General features: G+C 42.2%; 2 protein-coding genes across 2 annotated transcripts; both read right to left on the bottom strand.

The window, feature by feature from the left end:
- Positions 1-3,408: 3,408 nt before the first annotated feature.
- Positions 3,409-7,110, bottom strand: LOC110049836 (ATP-binding cassette sub-family C member 4-like). Its single transcript, XM_089290574.1, has 3 exons — positions 6,690-7,110; positions 5,300-5,436; positions 3,409-4,912 (listed from the first exon to the last, which is right to left on the bottom strand). Exons 1-3 carry the CDS (start codon positions 7,073-7,075, stop codon positions 3,999-4,001), a joined length of 1,437 nt encoding a protein of 478 aa, XP_089146700.1. The 5' UTR covers positions 7,076-7,110; the 3' UTR covers positions 3,409-3,998.
- A 1,118-nt stretch (positions 7,111-8,228) lies between these two features.
- Positions 8,229-13,455, bottom strand: LOC110049835 (ATP-binding cassette sub-family C member 4-like). Its single transcript, XM_020755661.2, has 3 exons — positions 12,919-13,455; positions 10,592-10,968; positions 8,229-9,513 (listed from the first exon to the last, which is right to left on the bottom strand). Exons 1-3 carry the CDS (start codon positions 13,453-13,455, stop codon positions 8,229-8,231), a joined length of 2,199 nt encoding a protein of 732 aa, XP_020611320.2.
- Between the last annotated feature and the right edge of the window lie 387 nt (positions 13,456-13,842).

Below are 13,842 nucleotides of genomic sequence, written 5' to 3'. Positions count from 1 at the left end.
CAGCCAATCAGAATGCAGCTTAGCGCACGTGAGGAACATCTGTCAAGTGTCATTCTTCGGTTTGTTCTTCTAGACCGCACGCAAAATGAGGTTAGAACTGCAGTAAAAATACACCTAAAAAAAACGAGCTTAAATAAAAACTTCCAACCTGAAACAAAATTGACGACATAAATGTGGACAAAAACGTAAATTACACGGAAAAATGCTCCCATGAATATATTACCAAATAAACTTTCATAATTTGCTTCGTTTGTTTACATTTTCCTTCGATGTAGATCGCGAGCAGTGTTGCTTTTTCTTTGGCCATCAAAATAGACCCTTCCGCTTCGATTTCTAAACTGCGTAAATGATATTACGAAGTACGGTTAAATTTGATGTACAACGAGATGAGGAATTGAATCACAAAAAAGTAAACCTAATTGGCGAACAAGCTTTCTAAAAGTTCTCAATATTACGAAGTGCTTTTTTGGTCACGAGCGCGGTGAACTTTTTAAAAGATGTGTTCCACGTAAAATTTTATTTTAATATTGCAGTTTCGACGTTCTTCCTTTTCAAACTGATATTATAACCCATAACAGAGCAAGTTTCCGCTTTCGATAAAAGAACGTTGTTTATGTGATTCGTTGACCACCGTGACACAAAAATAAGAAAATTTCAGCGAATTTATTGGTCACTTAGCTGTTAAAAACATCGGCTCATCAGCAATTTTAGCAAACTTTACATTCAACAGAAAAACCTAAATTTTCTTTGTCTTTCTTAGCTTAGCAGCGTTAAGATCGAAAACGGTCAAAAGTGGCATCATATTTTCATTTTCTTCACAGTGAAATATTTGCAAATTTCAAATAATTTCTATTTTCAAAATGCAATGCCCGTGGAAACTCATTCATTTTAGTAACTGTCAGGAGAGCTCATTTGCATCAAGATCACACATGTTTTTATAGCGAACCAACTAAACACTTCCTGAATCGGTAAAAATTCGTGAAATATCGTACATCATTCCTTTCAGTCGCCTCCTTCACTGACATCAAGTTATTGCAATACGACATCCTCACCCCAGATTGATGCCGTACTCGAGATGTTCCCTCCATGCATATTTTTTAGAATTCTATAGCAAAACGGATAAACAGTTCCCTAGCATAAACAGTGATAAATGATATATATTTTTAAATGTTTACGCACAGCGTGGGCGGAGCCAAGCTGTTGGCTGTCAATAAATGTCACAAGAATTGTGAAATCGACCATCAATCGTACAGCGCTAGGTAAGGGGGTGTCGACACTTTGACATGTCGACGGTCCCTAAGACCAAAGAAATGAAAATGACCGAGAAGAGACCTCTAATTTTTTTTTTTTATATATATAACGTTCAGCTTCCCACAGATGAAGAAGTGGTTTTCAAAGTAGTACATGTAACAAATTTCCCGCCGGAATCAGTCAAACCGGACAAAGTCTACATTTCCCCCAAACAGAACAAAACAAAAACAACAAAACAGTTAGGCTGTGTTACAGCCGCCCTCCCGGGCTCCCGGGTGGCTTTGTTGTTTTATTTTGTTCAGAACAACTGTACAGCAACAGACTCCTGTTTCTTAGCTGGCGCCGCACATTTTGTAGACATTTGTTTTTGAGTCATGTCGATCTGTCTTCGACCTCTCTTGTTTAATATTACATTTTATCCTGGTAGCGTTATCGGCCAATAAGGTACAATTATATTATGCTATGGCTTATTATATGGCTAGATTTTGCGGTGAAAAATTGCATTCCACATTGATATTCAAGAAATTTCTTATGCCATAGGTGTCATAGGTTGCTGTAAGGATAAATCCCTTGCATATGGTTGATGTGCCCGCAGTACGAGCGGCAGTCAAAACTGAGCTGTCCATCCGAAACGACTCGATAAGAGTATGAAAATTCTCACGTTGATCTGGCCTCTCCTAATAGGCGAATCTTCGCTGACGTCATTGTTTACATTTTTCCTCATTAACATACGACTTCGCGCATAGAAGGCATCATGCTAGACACGATTTTATCTGAAAAACTTAAAGAGCTTGTGAAACTTAGTAAGTGGTGAAATTTTTGGCTCTTTGGGTGTAATTTTCGAGGTGAAATTGGCTTTCAAAAACATCAAAATTTCTGTGTGGAAAAAGCGCTGATGAGCTCATACATTCTTTGTAAACTTTTGAGCTTTTAAACCCTCGTCGCACAAAAAGTATTCAATACGTCGAGCTCAAATTCCTCGGGACAGTTAATCGTGCTGTGCCCTTTCAATATTCAGTATTGATCTCTTTGTAGCTCCATCAGAAACTGTACCTCTTATGGTAATGAGGCGACAAATATTGTAAACAAAGATTCTCCTATACCAGGGATGGCGGAGCGTATTTTGAATTGGGGAGGCGGGGGGGGGGGGGGGGGGGGACTTACAAGCGAGCGCCAGAGGCCCTAACTTGTAGGGAGTCTGGAGATGTTTGTAAAATTATTTTTTTTTATGTATTTTTTGCTTGAAATTGGGGGCGAGGGGAAGGGGGGCCGCCTTCGCCGTCCCTGAATACTTAAGTCGAGAACTCTGGGTTTAATTTACGAGACACAACATATTTTGTTCAAAAAAGCACAACCATTTTCCTACCTAGCGATACTCGACGACTCAGCGACGAGCGAGTTGCCGGAAACCGGGACCCAGTTTTGGCGCCAAATTAGAGGTCGGCACACACGAGCGGACTAGTCCCAGTAACTAGTCCCCTGAAGAGTTTACACGAGGGGACTGGTCGCAAGGACTTGTCTCACGAACAGTTCACACGAAGCGTTTTGAGAAACAAGTCGCAGGGACTTGTCCCAAGAATTCAAACTGGTTTGAATTCGTGGGACTAGTCACAAGGACCAAAGTTGGTCCCTGTGACTAGATTTTGAAGCAAAAATGGCCAGTTCACACGATGGGACTTGTCCCCGCGACTTGTTGCAGGGACTACTCGCAGGGACTAGTCGTCTGTACCGACCTTAAAACCTTGGAGAACAAAATAATTTCTATTTTCTACTTTCTACCATCTGCTACCGTTGTTGGCATTATAAATCCTCCTCGCGAACATTCAATGCCGTCTTCAGTGAGAAAAGTTGCCCGACTGATTTACATGTAAACATTAATTGACTTAAGTCTTCGTCATAACAGTAGAGTTTTTCCCGCCTGCTGAATCCTGGTTGGTCAATTCAAATTTCAGGTGCACCAGCCGTTTGCAAAGAGCTGTCAGACTTGAAATTTAATGAACTCCAAATGTGATGACTTAACTCTGTCTGGGAAGAGTGTGGTACGACCTTCTATGACATGCGGATGTCATTTGTAAAGAAAGTTGATGTTTTCAGGGAATTGTATCGTGAATGTTTTTTTTTTTATCCGAATACTATTGAATCCGCAATGTTTAGTAATTTTCAATTTTGGTGTAGTCAACTAGGAAATACTGTTCGCAGTCCGTCATTGGAAATTTTCGGAGATTAAACTGAAATTTTTGGTTGAGTAGAAATCGCCCTTGTTTTTTTCTCGTTCGCGTGTACGTGATAACTTCATAGTCAAGTGTTGTGTTGGTTTACGTTTCAATCTGCACTTGGTTTTACGACACTCAAATGAAAAGCGCTCGGCTAAGCCGCTCTGACATGGAGGGGTAAATTACAGACCGGTCTTTAAATCACGCTTGTTGTTCCGAAGGTCCCCCGGAGGCCACCGAAGATTCCGAAGGTGAGCCGAACCCTTCTAAAGAGTTTCGTTCGCTTTTAAAAGGCAGACAAATATTTCTGATAGTCTTTTAGAAATTTGAAGAAGTCATAGATTGATATCACGTTTGTGTTTTCATATTTCATACGACATAGTGCCGGAACTTGTAAACTCATTTGTGCTCCGCATGTGTTATTATTACCGTCGTAGCAGTTGTTTTTCTAAACATCTTCTTGTCTGTTTTATCTTTCATCTTTTGTTGAGACTGATTATCATTTTGTCAATAGCAAAGTTAGGTACGATTACTTCATTGTTCGATTTCTGAAGCTCGAGTAAGTCCACTCAGTTCACTTCCCTCGCTTTTCAGGAGCACATTAAAGGTGCCAACCTCAACTACCTTCCCCTCCCTGAAAACAAAGATCTTGTCACAGTCTCTGATGGTGTTCAAACGATGAGCTATAGTGATAACTGTTGAGTTCCTCAGTTTCTCTCGCACCGTGTTCCAGATTGTTTGTTCCGTGTCTGGATCCACGTGCGCAGTAGGCTCATCCAAGATGATGATCTTGTTTTGCTGTAAGAGCACGCGAGCCAAACAGATTAATTGCCGTTCTCCTACGCTGACATTTGTACCGCGTTCCAACAACTCGTAGTCCAGTTGTCCTTCAAGATTTTCCACCATCTGCTTCAGTCGCACTTCGTCTAATGCCCGCCACAAATCTGCATCCTGAAACTGTTCCATAAGGTCAAGATTTCTCCTCAGTGATCCACTAAAAAGAACAGGACTTTGGCCAAGAACAGATACACATCGTCTCGCCTCTTGGAGGTTGATCTCCTTTAATCGAACACCGTCAATGATTACATCACCAACAGCGTCAGGCATGCATAACAGAGCTGCTACAAAAGATGATTTCCCAGCACCCGTGCGCCCTGCAACACCAATCTTTTCTCCTCCTTTGATTTCGAGATTTATATTCTTCAGTACTTGAGGTCCCCCCGGATAGTATGTCAGTGATACGTCTTGGAATGCGATTCTTCCTTTGCTTGGCCAGTGTTTTGGGGGAAGTCGTTTAAGCTTATATCCGGGCTCGGAATCAAGCTTGGTGTACGTTATAACCCGTTCAACGGATGTCATTAAATTCTCTACATTCGAAGACATTCTGACGGTGTACTGGATGTAATCCACTGTCTCAATGACGTAAACCAAAGCAAGGCCGGCAAAAGCTGGGTGAAAAATTAAAAAGAAACTAATAATTAATCAGAGGGAACCATTATAATCTAGGGAAAATAAAGAGACAAACCTTTACCTGAAGAAAAGAAGAAACAAAGAAAGTTTTCTATTTAATGCCCGAGTCAACTATCACGCGATAGAAATCTCGAGTTCATAATCTAATTGTTAAATAGTGTAAATTTACTAGTCGGTCAAAAATTTATCTAAATCTCTTCAAAACCACGCCAAATTGTGCATTGAAAATCTGTGCCACGAAATGCCATCGCAAGGAATGTGATTGAGTCATATTCGTCTTTAACCAATCAAATTAGCGATTAAAACGGATTTTACCAGAGTTTCACTCAAGTGAGAGAAGAGATCACCCTGCAGCAAATTCTTACCAGCATTCTGAGAAAAAATGATGGCCATCAGAGACACGGCACAAATGAAAAGCTCACTGAGAAAATCCAACCGAACGCCGAGCCATCGAGCACTTGCCACCACCATAATAAATGACTTGCTGTGAATGTCTTGATGTCTAGAAGAAATCAAAATCGTTATTTAAGTCGCTGCTCTCTTCCTCCGCTTCCAAAACTTGGAAATTAAGCTAGGAAACAAAACTGTATAACTGAATGATCAAATCTTTGGAAAGAACATTCCAAGACAAAAGTCTAGGAAAACATTCTTATTTTTTGCCAGGATCGAGATTCATCCCCGTGAAAGAAAATGTGGAAACAAGAAAACAAAAACAAAACAAAACAACAAAGACATGCGAGAATCTTTTGCCTTCAAATTTTGACTTCAAATTTACATAGCGCTGACCAATAACAGCGTTCCAATGACTTTTTAGCCAGATTGAACCCTTGCTACAAATGCCGGAAAAAAGAAAGCGTGCAGTTTGATCAAAATTTAATCAAATTTAATTTTTTTTACGTCAGCTCAGCTAGCTGTAGTACACAGATTACAATAAAGATAGATCATCACATTAAAAACTAAGTATAAAAATAACAATGACTTTATCGTGAGTTAGGATTATCGAAATAGTAAGCCAATCTAGTGGATGATCATAATAGAATACTATTATACAGTTACCCCGCGGAAGTACTCCCCAAAGTATTTGGTGGGGGTGTGCGGCCCAAACTTTGAAACCTGTACCCTATTTCAGACCAAAAGTCTGTGAGTTTTCCATATCCTACTTCAGACCTAAGCGAAAAACAAATACCCCATTTCAGACCTCTAAAATTAGTACACTGCTCTTATATCAGTGACCACAGCTAACCAAAAATGGTTTCCATTTGCGTAAACATTTGAGAAGGGTTACAAATGTGCCAATGCTGATGTGGAGAAAAAGTTCCTTGAAAACAGAAGACCCAACGCCAAGCTAGAGTGAAAAACATACCCAACATACCATATTTCACACCAAAGTGATCAAAATCGATACCCTTTTCAGACCAAAACCGCTTAAAAACCATACCCTTTGGAGCTGCATACATCCTTACCCTTTGGAGCCTATATAGCACCCTTTGGAGCCGATGTAAAGGAGTTCCCCGGCCGGAACAGTTACACAGAGTTTTGCTGTTTACAAAAACTGTATTTTGTTTTGGCCAACATTTTGTTGCAGGAAAGCCTTAAAAAAATGAAACAAAGCTAGCAGTTACTGAAGACTTGCAAGTGATGAAAACAGCGTTAGTTTAAACATCTCTTTTATCAGGAACACATTAGTAATGCTGAAATATACATGCACAGATACCATCACTGAATAGTGACACCACATTCAAGATACTCTTTTACCTGTAAAGTTGACTGATAAAATCGTTCTGTCTTCCTCTTGTTCGAATGGTATCCAATCCATTCAGGGTTTCGGAAATGTGAGAGAAGACGGGACTCCGGCATATGGACTGTAACCTCTTCAGCTCGCGAGAGCTCTTTAAGTATTGTCTTACGATGTAAACGCCCAACAGAGTCAATGGTACAATAATTAATATCACCCAGAAATTCGCTACGGCGGGAACAAGAACTGCTGCCGACACAAACAGAACATGTTGCAGTGAAGTTAGAAACACCTTCGGTAACAGTTCATCCATGCAGCCCACGTCTTTGGAGAAACGATTCAAAATTCTTCCAACAGGATTTGTGTCGAAGAACAGAAGTGGTGCTTGGACTATTGCCACAACCATTTTGTCGTGGAGACGTTCTGAACATCTTAAAGAGGCCAGGAGAAAGGCATAAGCTTTGATGAAAGTGAGTAAGAAAGCCGCGCCTACAAGAGAGCCATAGACGCCAAGGTCCGTGGAGTGATCTTGATCTGCCTGTTGTTTCTTGGTTACATATGCGAGCCACACAGCAGGAGAGACCACGATTGCTATAATCAGACGGGATATACAATCAACATAACGCCTCGTGTTTTCATCAGTCTGTCAGTCAGTCAGTCCCGTCGGTCACTACACACGGTAAGTGTCAAACGAGCCACAATCTTTTGAACTCACTGACTGACTGACTGACTTCCTGCCTGGCTGCATGTTTGCCTTACTGCTTGGTCGCTGCCTGACTGCCCAATCGTTCCCTGACTGCCTGACTGCCTAACTGCTTGCCCGACTGCCCGACCGCTCTACTACCTGACTGCCTGACAGCCTACCAGACTGCCGGACTGCCGGACTGCCTGATTACCTGACTGACTGACTGCCCGACTGCCCGACTGCCCGACTGCCCGACTGCCCGACTGCCCGACTGCCCGACTGCCCGACTGCCCGACTGCCCGACTGCCCGACTGCCTGCTTGACTGCCTGACTGCCTGACTGCCTGACTGCCTGACTGCCTGACTGCCTGACTGCCTGACTGCCTGACCGCCCGACTACCTGACAGCCTGACTACCTGACTGACTGCCTGATGCCTGTCCGACTGCCTGACTACCTGACTACCTGACTGAGTGACTGTCTGACTGCCCGACTGCCTAACGGACTGATTCACAGACTGATTGACTGACTAACTACCTAACTATCTGACTGACTGACTGCTTGCCAGACTGCCTGACCGAGTGCCCTGTCCTGCAAAGGGCAAGGGCAGGCGGGATTCAGGACCATACAGGAGGTGAAGGGGAATATTAACATTCCTATTCACCTTTCCTTTCCGCGGTGGCTCCCACCCGTGCTCTCTGTCTATTAAAAACTATAACAAATGTTGATTTGTTTTCTTAATTCTCCTACCCGCCCTCTGTTGTCCAGCCTCCCGTGGAACTCTCAACCCTTACGCCCCTGTCCCCACCCCATCATTTTCGTTGCGCAGACGATGGCTTACCTTGCGTAATGAAGCAAAAACAAATTCCTGCGCAGATCACCAACAAAGATACCCCGCTTCTGAAGTAGTCCCAGTATAGTTTAGCTGACACCACTCCAGTTGTGCGGTCCTCTCGAGGTATTGTGAGACCCCTGGCTCGGTTGTCGAATGCCACTTCTGACAGTCTGCTACCAAGCTTTCTTCTAGTTTACATTCTGTTGTTGGAATTTTCTTCAGAAGGGGGTCAATAGTTTCGTTTAAAATACCTTTCTGTTGTAGGTCGGTAAAAATTCCCTTTTCAAGGACACGGCCTTTGTATAACACGATCACTTCATCAGCTTTTCTCATGTGTTCCTCTTGGTGTGAAGTTAACACTCGGGTTTTATCACTTAATACACCATTGATGCAACTCTCAAAAATTTGTCGGCCAACTTTGAAGTCCACAGCACTCAGAGGGTCGTCCAACAAGTAAACATCTGCATCGGCGTACACTGCGCGTGCTAAACTTACTCTTGCCCGCTGGCCTCCACTTAGAACTGCACCGCATTCACCAACAACCGTCTGGTCATACTCAGGGAATTGTTGGATGTCTTCCACGAGAGAGCAGGCTTCGAGGATTCGATTATACCAGTCTTTATCATATGGTTGACCAAACAAAATGTTTTCTCTTATTGTTCCAGAGAACACCCAGGCTATCTGAGGTACATAGACAAGAGTCCCTTGGTAGGTGACTGTTCCACTGATGTCTAAGACCTCACCAGCGATCGCGGAGAGTAGAGTCGATTTTCCACTGCCCACTGGTCCAGTAATAATTGCCAAACTTCTTGGTCTTGCAAACAGTTCTATGTCTTGCAGAATGTAATCATCTCTGTTAATCTGTTTGCATGAAAGATTTGCCACTTTTAGAATCGGCGTTGGTGTCGTGAAAATAGAATCCTTTTCAAAAGCGTCCTCGTTAGAATCTTTCCATTCTTCTCCTTGCGTATTTACATCTTCACTGACCTCTCCTCGTGATTCTGCCACCTTCTCACCAATACCCTTTGTACTAAGTTCACCTAAATCTAAAGTCAGATCGTCCAAGAGAAGGAAATTCTCTATCCGGTTGAGCGAAGTATAAGCTTCGGCTATTTGCAACAATCCACCAGATACGAAGTAACAAATGCAGAGTTGGAGAGCATTGTTGAAAGACAGTAGCATAAAAACATTAACAGGTGTAACAGACTGTCCAGTTAGTACAAGAGTGATGACAGACACTAGAGTCGCCATAGCTCCGGAAGTAAACTCCAAAGCAGGTAGAGCTGCTAGGAGCATGCTTTTTGTGCGTAGAACACTGATCTCTTCTCTGAAACAGCAAAATTAATGTCTAAACTTTAGCTTCATTCTCATCATGATCACACTTTTTTTTAGCAGCAATTCAATTTTAGCGGCTTCTTGATCGCACTTTAATTTACTTACTTACGAAATCTAAAAAGCTGAGAAATCTTAGGCAAAAATCACCAAAATCTTTAAAAGTGAATCAAACTGCTAAGTTAAGAAGTGGATAAAATAAATAAAGAAGTTTTAAGAAGTACAAAACAAGCTAAAAAAGTACCGTTAAGGTACACAAGAAACAAAAAAGGAATCATTCAACAAAATCAGAAAATGAAAACATTAGGCGCTAACAAGGAAAAAATTCATTATTTTTTGTTGGCTGAGGTTTGAAAACGTGAGATTGTTTTCCAGCTGAGAACCTAGGAATTGTCCTTACGGTGAATATTGAAGTCGCTTACTCGTCGGGTATTCTTGCATTGACTGTGGTTAACTTAGAGCGGTATTCATTTCAGTGTCGAAAAGTAAGTTTTGCATCAACTTCACTGCACCATTTGTTTAAATAGAGCGGTTTCCAATAGAGTGTCGTAAAACCAGAACCAAAGTAATCAGTCGGACTAATCACAAAGGACACAGACAATACAGTGAACCAATCAAAACTCCAAGTGATTACATGTAGCTGGCGCAAAGTGCGGATTTTGGGTTTACCCCTGATTGGATGAAAAATTGGCGCGAGTTCTTTAAGCCAATCGTGTAGCGTAGTAAGTGCAAAACCAATTATTTTTCGACACTCAAATAAAAACCACTCTACCTCGCGCCACGTTTTCATCCAATCAGAAGCAAAACTAAAACCCGTTGTATTACATCTCACTCGCACTTGTTTTCCCTCGCTTTGCGTCAGCTACGTGTTATTACTTCGTGTTCTTCGAGTTTTGATTGGTTCACGGTATTGTCTGTGTTCTTTGCGAATGGATAGAGTGATTACTTTGGTTTTGGTTTCACTACACCTCATTGAAAACAGTACTAGTCCGTGCGTCTTAAGTTTATTTGTAAACCAGTCAGAGACTATCAACGATTATGGGCAGGATAAATCAATCAATACTTCCATTTACCTCCGTGCTGCTTTTATCTTTCTGCGGTACTCATCCTCCCACGCGTTCGTTTTGATAGCACGGATGCCAGACAGGATCTCGTTCATCAGGGAGATTCGGCGATCGGACACGGTGGCAGTGCGCAGGCGCAATACGCCCGCAGCAAAAGATAGGAGACCAAAGTATGGGACGAGAAAGATCAGAAAAGCCACGCCCATAAGCGTTTGCCAGCCAATCAAGTACCAGAGTAAAGCTGTCACAACTGTCACGTCAATTGTTGATATGACTAGGCGGAAAGGCCACTTGGCTTCTTCCACTCTTTGTACGTCATTGGACACCAGGTCGACGACGCGTCCTGTGGTATACGTCATCAATGTTTGCTTGCTGAGGAGAAGGATCTGGGGCGAAGCAACGTTCAAGTCTTTATCAAATCACATGGAACCCATGTTCTAAAATAGGTTGGCTTAACAGTTGTACTTGAGCTAAATGGTTAACAAAAATTATACCTTTTATTTTTTTAGGGTTGACGGGGGTTGTGGGTGATTTGGCACAGGCACGATTTCTTTTAGCCCTTTCATGTACTAGGAATTTTTTTTTCTCGGGACGCCTGTATGCATGTAATTTTTTCTCCGTATGACATGCTAGCTTTAGGCTCACTGAACGTGCCTGAATTTTTTTCTTTGGCAGTGGCCAGGTGCATGAATTTTTTGGTACAATTATGCCTCCAGGATATATTTTTAGAATATCCTGCAGGCATAATTTTACCATCCCTTACTGACGTTCAGACAGACGATATGTCTCAGCATCTCTATTATGGAAAAGGGAATTGTTTCCTGAGACAGCAATATACCCCTTGCACTAAGAGTGCCAACGTTCAAAATTGAAAGATTGAGGAAGAATTATGGAATAACAAACAGAACCTTATGTTCTGTTCTTGGACAGCTTCTGTTTGAATGGTCACATAGTCTAGGGTTTCATTCAGACTAAAAAGCAATTAACCACCTTGTACAGAATAATAGCTAGAAACCTTAAATCCGACGACGAACGTGGGGGGAGTGCCGCAAAGGTCGCTGTCGTAAGGTGCGAAAAGTACACACTGGAGATGCAGTGTCCATATGGAAAGGTCGTTCAACCTCAGATCGCAACCCAATCTCGTTCCTAAGACCCTGGGAACGAGGTTGATCGCAACCATGGTATGTGCGCTAGCGGGGATCACAGTGTGATTATACTGCTTCTCTCCACTACCCTGCCAGTAAATACAGCCGATTATCGCTCGGGCGGGGGACTCCCATATAAAAAGGAGGGGGATGCTCGTCGGTAATTTTGAAAAGAACCCCTAATAAGAGGTACCAATTCTAAAACAAAACTATTATCTCCCGTCATGGTTTTTCGGCTCAATATCCTAAAAAGTACCGCCAAAGCGCCCCCTGTGGTCCTTTTGAGGCTGAACGTGAACACTCTAAGATGTACTAAAACCATTTTTTAACCCCCAGGGGCGGGGGAGAACACTTTCAGGAGTCTTCTGCCCCGCCCCTGTAACCCCCAAAAGGTACGCCAGGAATCCCCGTCATTTTCATATGTGAATACCCTCGGTATCGCTTCCGGTCAGCGTCGCTTTCGCCACAAAAAGTGCTTTCTCTTGCAAACGCCTAACCAATCAAGAGGGATTAGAGGCGGTTAGTATTCACAGATTACTCCTTCACCCAGGATCACAAATGGAACTGTTAGGGGCCTGGGGCCCGTTTCTCGAAAGCCCCGGAAACCTTTCGGGCCCGTAAAGCCATTTTTAGTTCATCGGTATCTAAAAACGGAGACGTGTATACGCTTGAAAATTCTTGTATGAAGAGAACCTCTGTTCGTATTAAGAATACGTGAATAAAACAGCTTTGTAATCATAAGGTTTGAGATTTTGCTATGGCTTTCCGGGTGCGAAAACTTTTCGGGACCTTCGAGAAACCGGCCCCTGGTGTTAAAATAAACCATTTTCGATATCTTAAAATTCTATCTTGGCTCTGAGGCTCGGGGGAATAAAACAAAAGAAATCACATCGAGGTTGAGTGATGAATAATTAATTTCTTTTGTTTTATCCCCCCAAGCCTCGGAGCCATGTTAGAATTTTAATGAAAAGTCTCACGCGAGTAGGAAAACTTGTTATTGTGATATGCCCCGGCAATGTGGACCTGTTGAGTGGCTTGAGAACGATTTTACCTTTTATATGGGATAAACACTAGCCCATGAAAGTACACTACTGCTCAACAGCTTTCATTTGAGTGTTCACACACCAGAGCCCTAAAACAGAGCTAAGAATTGATTCACAGAATGTGGGGGACAACTAAAGACGTACATACCTTTCGATAGATTACGCCTTTAATTGCGCTAGTGAGTCTGACACCCAGCACTTCAGTTCTGAAGCAGAAGTGCTGCACACAGAGGCTTTTAATCAAAGCATTGACACCCATAGCTACTGCGCAGGCGTAAAGAAGAAGATCATTCCTCGATTCTGTGGTTGCCATCAGAGAAGAAATCAAATAGCCGAGAAATAGCGGTTGGAAGATCCGACAGCACGACTCTAAAATTCCTGTGAACATGATGATTAAGACATCTTTAACTGAAATCAACTTTAAAACGCTTTTCCAGAATTTCGGCCTCTTTCCATTTTGTTCGCCTTTCGCTTTTTCTTCCTTCCATCTAGTCTGCAGCTTTTCGGTCAATGAAGATGCTGAGTTTTCTTGGGTAAGCGGCAAAAAGTCACTTTGCTCTAAAGCTCGTTTACTGCCTGTCTTGATAACATGGTTCATCCACCGAAAGAAAAGGAAGGATAAAATGCCGACGTGATTTGCTTCACCTTCCTCGGTGGAGATCTTTTGGTAGTCATTCCTTTGCATAGCGTCGAATCTGTAACTGGACAAAAAATGGTTCGTTGATTGGTAAATTGAACGTTTTCCACACAAATCTTTTAACAACTTTATGCATATTTTTTCTCTACCTTTTTTTGTCTTTAGTCTGGTATTATTTATTACAGTGTGTCATTTTCCTCAGGTTCTACGTAACCTTTTCACATATTGTTTGCAATAGACCAATTTCGATATATTAAAATTCAGCCTAAGACAATAGACCTCAGCACGAGGAATAACTACAAAGTTTGTGGGGTTTATTCCCCGGAGCCTCGTGCTGAGGTCTATTGTTTTAGGCTGAATCTTAATATATCGAAATTGTGCTATAAGCTACGTTTTACTAGTATTGCAATTTTCTATCACCTTTTGTATAGAGTC

The sequence above is a fragment of the Orbicella faveolata genome, unplaced genomic scaffold (assembly GCF_042242905.1).
Source record: "Orbicella faveolata isolate gen_17 unplaced genomic scaffold, um_ofav_v1 contig_2, whole genome shotgun sequence".
Lineage (NCBI taxonomy): Eukaryota > Metazoa > Cnidaria > Anthozoa > Scleractinia > Merulinidae > Orbicella > Orbicella faveolata.
Note: the sequence above shows the minus strand (reverse complement) of the source record. Positions and strands in the feature narration are given on the sequence as shown.

Coding starts and splice junctions, on each gene's coding strand:
- LOC110049835 (XM_020755661.2), bottom strand. CDS start 13,455: ATGCAAAGGAATGACTACCAAAAGATCTCCACCGAGGAAGGTGAAGCA. Junction 10,969..12,918: donor AAGGCGTAATCTATCGAAAG/GTATGTACGTCT, acceptor GCTTCGCCCCAG/ATCCTTCTCCTCAGCAAGCA. Junction 9,514..10,591: donor AAGATAAAAGCAGCACGGAG/GTAAATGGAAGT, acceptor TTGCTGTTTCAG/AGAAGAGATCAGTGTTCTAC.
- LOC110049836 (XM_089290574.1), bottom strand. CDS start 7,075: ATGGTTGTGGCAATAGTCCAAGCACCACTTCTGTTCTTCGACACAAAT. Junction 5,437..6,689: donor TTTATCAGTCAACTTTACAG/GTAAAAGAGTAT, acceptor GATTTCTTCTAG/ACATCAAGACATTCACAGCA. Junction 4,913..5,299: donor CATTTTTTCTCAGAATGCTG/GTAAGAATTTGC, acceptor TTTTTCACCCAG/CTTTTGCCGGCCTTGCTTTG.